Source organism: Xyrauchen texanus, chromosome 40 (assembly GCF_025860055.1).
Source record: "Xyrauchen texanus isolate HMW12.3.18 chromosome 40, RBS_HiC_50CHRs, whole genome shotgun sequence".
NCBI classification, from domain to species: domain Eukaryota; kingdom Metazoa; phylum Chordata; class Actinopteri; order Cypriniformes; family Catostomidae; genus Xyrauchen; species Xyrauchen texanus.
This window is the reverse complement of record NC_068315.1, coordinates 24,541,841-24,547,972: the sequence shown is the minus strand read 5'-3', so window position 1 is coordinate 24,547,972 and position 6,132 is coordinate 24,541,841. Positions and strand designations below refer to the sequence as shown.

General features: G+C 41.6%; 1 protein-coding gene across 1 annotated transcript; it reads left to right on the top strand.

Annotated features, from left to right (window-relative positions):
* Positions 1–2,862: 2,862 nt before the first annotated feature.
* LOC127633381 (transcription factor Sox-9-A-like) lies at positions 2,863–5,915 on the top strand. Its single transcript, XM_052112430.1, has 3 exons — positions 2,863–3,607; positions 3,928–4,178; positions 4,433–5,915. Exons 1-3 carry the CDS (start codon positions 3,171–3,173, stop codon positions 5,215–5,217), a joined length of 1,473 nt encoding a protein of 490 aa, XP_051968390.1. The 5' UTR covers positions 2,863–3,170; the 3' UTR covers positions 5,218–5,915.
* Positions 5,916–6,132: the final 217 nt, after the last annotated feature.

Genomic DNA, 6,132 nt, shown 5'->3' with positions numbered 1-6,132 from the left:
GAATGTGTTGAACTTTATTTTATTACAACTGTGGTTGTAAATGTGTTTCTATGAATGAATGACTGAATGAAAGTTACATTTATATAGTGGTTTGCTGACACTACTCTCAAAGCTCTTTACACAGTGAACAGGGGACTCTCCTCAACCACAACCAGTGTGCAGCATCCAACGGGATGATGTGACGGCAGCCATAGTGCAACAGTACACTCACCACACACCAGCTATTGGTGGAGAGGAGAGTGGAGTGATAAACAAAATTAATGGATTGGGATTAATAGAAGGCAATGATTGAGAAGGGCCAATGGGGGGAATTTGGCCAGGACACATTCTAAATGTGTTTAGGCTTTTTTTTCTTTTTATAACAAAATTCTATAACTATTATTATTATTAGAAAGACTAGCTACAAATACATAACTACAGTAATGTTGCACTGTAAATAAAAAGGCTTTAAAGTTGGGACTTCCAAGACTTATGGACAAAATATGGACAATTCTCTTATCATTTACTCACCCTCATGTCATCCCAGATGAGCATGACATTCTTTCATCAGTAGAACACAAAAAAAGATAAAAAATGTGTAGGTCCTTACAATGCAAGTAAATGGTGATTAGACCTTTGTAGCTCCAAAAATCACATAAAGGATACATAAAAGCAATCCATACGACTCTAGTGGATAAATATATATCTTCTGAAGTGATACGTATGATAGATGTGGGTGAGAAACAGATCAAAATGTTATTCCTTTTTTAACTAAATCTCTACTTTCACTTTTAACCACTTGAGTCAATTGGATTACTTGTATGTTTCATGTTTGTGATTTTTGGAGCTGCAAAGGTCTGATCACCATTCACTTGTATTGTATGGACCTAAAGACCTGAGATATTCTTCTAAAATCTTTGTGTTCTGCTGAAGAAAGAAAGTCACACACATCTGGGATGGCATGAGAGTGAGTAAATATAGCATTTTCAGTTTTTGGTGAACTATCCCTTTAAGAGCACATAAGTTATTATTTAAGATTTTATTGAAAAAATAAATAAAAATATAATATATATATATATATATATATATATATATATATATATATATATATATATATAAGTACAGCTTTTGCCATCTGTTCCTGAAACATCGAGTTTTTGACAGAATGTGGCGTAGGTGTATCTCATCTGAAATCACTGGAAGGCCAACTATCCAACCTGGCTGCCCATTTGACTGAAACCTGTGTATGTGACTCAGATGTTATTTTTTAACAGGTGGTATAATTTAATCAGATTGCTTAAACACATTCATAAACCAGTGGATTGGGAAACTTTTAAAGGCAGTTGTGGAGAAGTTATTGGCTATAGCACAAATGTGGTAACATTTATCTAATTGCCAGTAATATTATCTATAATAGTCACTGCCAGCAGCAATCATGGCAACAGGAGCTTACTGCAATTCGGGCTCACCAAAAAAAAAAAAAAAAAAGTAAATAAATAAAAAAAATGAAGCAGTTGTCAAAAGATCAGTTGATGAGAGAGTATGTAAAGTTGAAAAGCCGTCATTCACTCCCAGCATTCGCAAGGCTCCGTTACAATAAATAAACGGATCCTCCTTCCTATTAGCGACGAGCTGTTAACAGAAGAGGCAACGTGCTATTGACGAAGGTCCGAAAAGTTCTGTTCTGTTTATGGTTGAAGTGAATAGTTTAAATAAACTCATCCAATGTAAATAAACGCTGTGTGTCGAAGCGAAGATGAATCAAAACGCTCGCAGTTCAAGTTCTGTATGTGGAAGTTTAGCCTTAATTAAACTGCTGGTCAGATAGGATTTCTGACTGGTTGTGCATTGCAACATCACGCAAACAAACAGCTTTACAACATCCAGAACTCTGCCTTTTTCTCCCGTGAGCACCTAACAGCACTGCTCAGCACTGGAGTAAGAGGGAGAAAGATCCTCATGTATGCTATAAATCACTCATCAATTGCTCATACAATGTTTTGTTGTTATATGTTCATTTTCTAGCTCACCCAAGCGCACGAGACCTTAAGTTTGCACACAAGTCGCGCGCGCACTCGTGAAACAGCGCGCGCTATTGAAACATTTTAAATGGCCACATAAACGAAAGAAGCGTTTTATCAGGATTCCATTTGCCGGATAATTATTATATGGATAAAGTCTGAAACTACAGCTCTCTTCAGTCGAACAGTTCTTAAGCAGGGCGTGCTGAGAGTTTTCTGCACTCTAGTGAAGTGATCACAGAGTGCTGTCTCCCCCTATCGGTCGGTTTAATGAAAACACCAACCGAACCAGTACACACACCATCTCTCTAATATGAATTTGAGAAATACATAAAACATTCCCTACTTTTTTAAAACTGTGGAAAATAAATTTGTGAAAGTGGAAAGCTTTGACGCCGACTTTGCTGAGTCACAGACTGTGAAACTGAGTAACGCTTCCTTTCCGCAACCTATACATGAATCAAAAACCATTGCTTTGGATATTTAGGGTACATTATCGTTTACATTTGCTTGATATCTTTTCAATTTCATATATGTTGTTAACGTGTACAATATAAGGTCCTAAAAAATGTTTAAAAAGGAGATTCGCAGTTAGTCAAATGGTGTTTTTAAAAGGTGACATTCTAGAAAAAGCATTAAAGTTTGATTTTGATTAATAAGCTTTCATAAGAAAAAAAAATCATTTAAAACCGAGTTGAAGCAGATTTCACTTTTTTCTAAAATTAAAATGTTACATTGCGAGTGAAAAATATTGAGAGTGATAGAAGGGTGGGCACGAGCAGGCATCGTTTTCCTTTTCGTCACAGCGCGTGGACTTTAAAAGCCTGTGCGCGCTCAAGTGACAAATCAAAGTTCGTCCCTCTCTTGGAAATACTACACGGGAGCGAAGAGGAAGCGCTTTACTTTTGCAGAGACAGCAGCAGTTCACAAGAAACACTCTGATGTTTGCTATTTGAAATTGAAAGAGTGAAGCACTGCGCCGTCATTCAGTGGATTTCAACGATTTTAAGGAATTAAAAGTTGGAGCAATAATTTAAGAAAGAAAGTATTTTTGGAGTGGACACTTTGAGTCGGGACTGTCATTTGTTGTTTTTAATCCTCTGAAGCCTGCAGGAGCTGAATTGCAAGAGCAACACAATTTCTCTGAGGTTGTCCATCAACAGTTTTCACATGAATCTACTCGATCCCTACCTAAAGATGACAGATGAGCCAGAGAAGTGTCTGTCTGATGCCCCCAGTCCGAGTATGTCCGAGGACTCCGCGGGGTCCCCGTGTCCATCTGGTTCGGGCTCCGACACCGAGAACACCCGACCGACGGAGAACAGCCTCATGGCTCCAGACGGGCAACTCGGCGAGTTCAAGAAGGATGAAGACGACAAGTTCCCGGTGTGCATCCGAGAGGCGGTGTCTCAGGTGTTGAAGGGCTACGACTGGACGCTCGTGCCCATGCCGGTGAGAGTGAACGGCTCCAGCAAAAACAAGCCACACGTGAAGAGACCGATGAACGCGTTCATGGTTTGGGCGCAAGCTGCGCGCAGAAAACTGGCCGATCAGTACCCGCACCTTCACAACGCAGAGCTCAGCAAAACTCTGGGCAAACTTTGGAGGTGAATGTTTATTTATTTTTTAATCATAGTTTTTTTCCCCCCTTAAATGTTTAAAATAAATGTAAAACTTTAACATTTAAAAAATGTAATAATTAAATACAATGTTTTATAATGGTGTAATGTACTTGGAAACATATGGTTTTGTTTTTGTTGTTTTTTATAAAGAGCAGCTATACTTTTCGAATTATATACATTTTCCATTAACATCAAGAATATAATGTATTCTCTTTTACAAATGCATAGAGGTGTAAAAGCTAAAAAGTTTTGTAAAGATTCAAGATTTGTATGCTCAGTGGTGTGCCTATTGGTTTTGTCTGCAGATTACTGAACGAGGGTGAAAAGAGACCCTTTGTGGAGGAGGCTGAGCGACTCCGGGTTCAGCACAAGAAAGATCACCCCGATTACAAATATCAGCCCCGGCGGAGAAAGTCTGTGAAGAATGGGCAGAACGAGTCCGAGGACGGTACCGAGCAGACTCACGTCTCCCCGAATGCCATCTTCAAAGCGCTCCAGCAAGCCGACTCACCCGCCTCCAGCATGGGAGAGGTGCACTCCCCCAGCGAACACTCAGGTGGGTAGCGAACTGAGTAGAAAGCCTTTAAAAATAAGTGTTATATGTACTGAAACTGTAGCTTATTATCAGAACATCTTTATCTGATGAATTCGATTACTGGCAGTAATGCACTTGGCAGTTGCTGATTCTTGAGTTCTTGCTTTGGGCCGTATACGTATTTTTTTTTTTTCACTCTAGCTGTTGCATCATCTGTGTGCTGTGGTTAACTCTCCTCCCCCCTTTTTCTCCCCTCCTCCCCTGCTTCAAAACAGGCCAGTCCCAAGGGCCGCCCACTCCCCCCACCACCCCTAAAACGGATGTGCAGCCAGGCAAAGTGGATCTGAAGCGTGAGGCCCGTCCACTTCAGGAGGGCACTGGACGCCAGCTCAACATCGACTTCCGCGACGTGGACATTGGCGAGCTAAGCAGCGACGTCATCTCACACATTGAAACTTTTGACGTCAATGAGTTTGACCAGTACCTACCGCCAAACGGGCATGCAGGTGTGACCAACACAGCCTACGCCGGTGGCTATGGCATCAATGGCGGTGCCACTGTCAACCCGGCAACAGGGGGCACCGGAGGGCACAACTGGATGGGGAAGCCCCAAAACGGGAGCCCACAAAGTGGGCAGCAGCACACCCTGACCCCATTGGGGACCGGTAATGGTGGCGAGCAGGACCAACCGAGAACGACGCACATCAAGACTGAACAGCTGAGTCCAAGTCACTACAGCGAGCAGCAGGGTTCCCCACAGCACGTCAGCTATGGCTCCTTCAACGTCCAGCATCTCCAACATTACAGCACTTCGTTCCCATCTATCACCCGTGCCCAGTACGAATACTCCGACCACCAGGGTGGCGCCACCTCCTATTACAGCCATGCAGGGGGTCAGAACTCCGGCCTCTACTCCAACTTCAGCTACATGAGCTCCAGCCAGAGACCCATGTACACCCCCATCGCTGACTCTACAGGAGTTCCTTCTATCCCCCAGTCAAACCACAGTCCCCAGCATTGGGACCAGCAGCCTGTCTACACACAGCTCTCAAGACCCTAAGGACACTAACATGCACTCTGTCCCACATACAGAAACACCCAACAACATCAAGAGACAGTAAAAAGAAGACTTATTGGCCTGCATAAAGACTCACATTACACATACACATTCTCATCATTACACATACACATTCCACTCTCTTAAAACACACACACTTGAATTTTCCGGGCAAAATGAAACCTTCAGATGTAGGAAAGAAAGCTTGACTTCAAAACAGAAAAGGAAAAAAAATAGCTCAAAATGGCTCCCAACGTGCCTTTTTAATCGCCTGAAATTGTGATTAGAATATATATTTTTAGCCTTGATTGCAAGAAAAGAGAAACATTTTTGAGAAATTAATCCTCTGTGAGGACTTATTGATTATTGATCCTATAATATGTACTGTGTATGTTTTCTTAACACTTTCTTTTTGTATTTCTGCCAGTCATGAGAGGCCTTCTGTGTTTCTTGTAGAAAAGTCTATTTTTACTAAACCACTCTCAGTAGTGATGCCTTGTTTTTTTTCAAGCCCATCTTTTTTTTCACCAACAATAGCATTCTCTTACCCTTTATTGTCTGTAGTTTTCACGCTGTGCATTTTATACTCTAGTTTTAATTTTGTTCCCTTTATTTATGTTCCTGTAAAATACCATCCCTCTTCAACTGTCACAAAACCCAATACTTTTTTAGGTATTACCAGCTCTTGTAAAGGCGTTTGTTCCCCCAACATCACTGCCTGTCATATGTTGGAAGTGAATGGGAGTTGGGTTTAAAGCGGGAATATCTATGTGGCAGCTGCAGAACTTACTGCGTGTGTAACAGCATGTGTCACAGCTCCAGGAAGTGCCCTAAGACCTCTGCTTGTCATTAGCAGCCTGCGGTGAAGCCAGTGTCACCTTACAGTCCCATTTCACCCATCCTCTTGTATCCCATCTT

Coding starts and splice junctions, on each gene's coding strand:
- LOC127633381 (XM_052112430.1), top strand. CDS start 3,171: ATGAATCTACTCGATCCCTACCTAAAGATGACAGATGAGCCAGAGAAG. Junction 3,608..3,927: donor ACTCTGGGCAAACTTTGGAG/GTGAATGTTTAT, acceptor TTTTGTCTGCAG/ATTACTGAACGAGGGTGAAA. Junction 4,179..4,432: donor CTCCCCCAGCGAACACTCAG/GTGGGTAGCGAA, acceptor GCTTCAAAACAG/GCCAGTCCCAAGGGCCGCCC.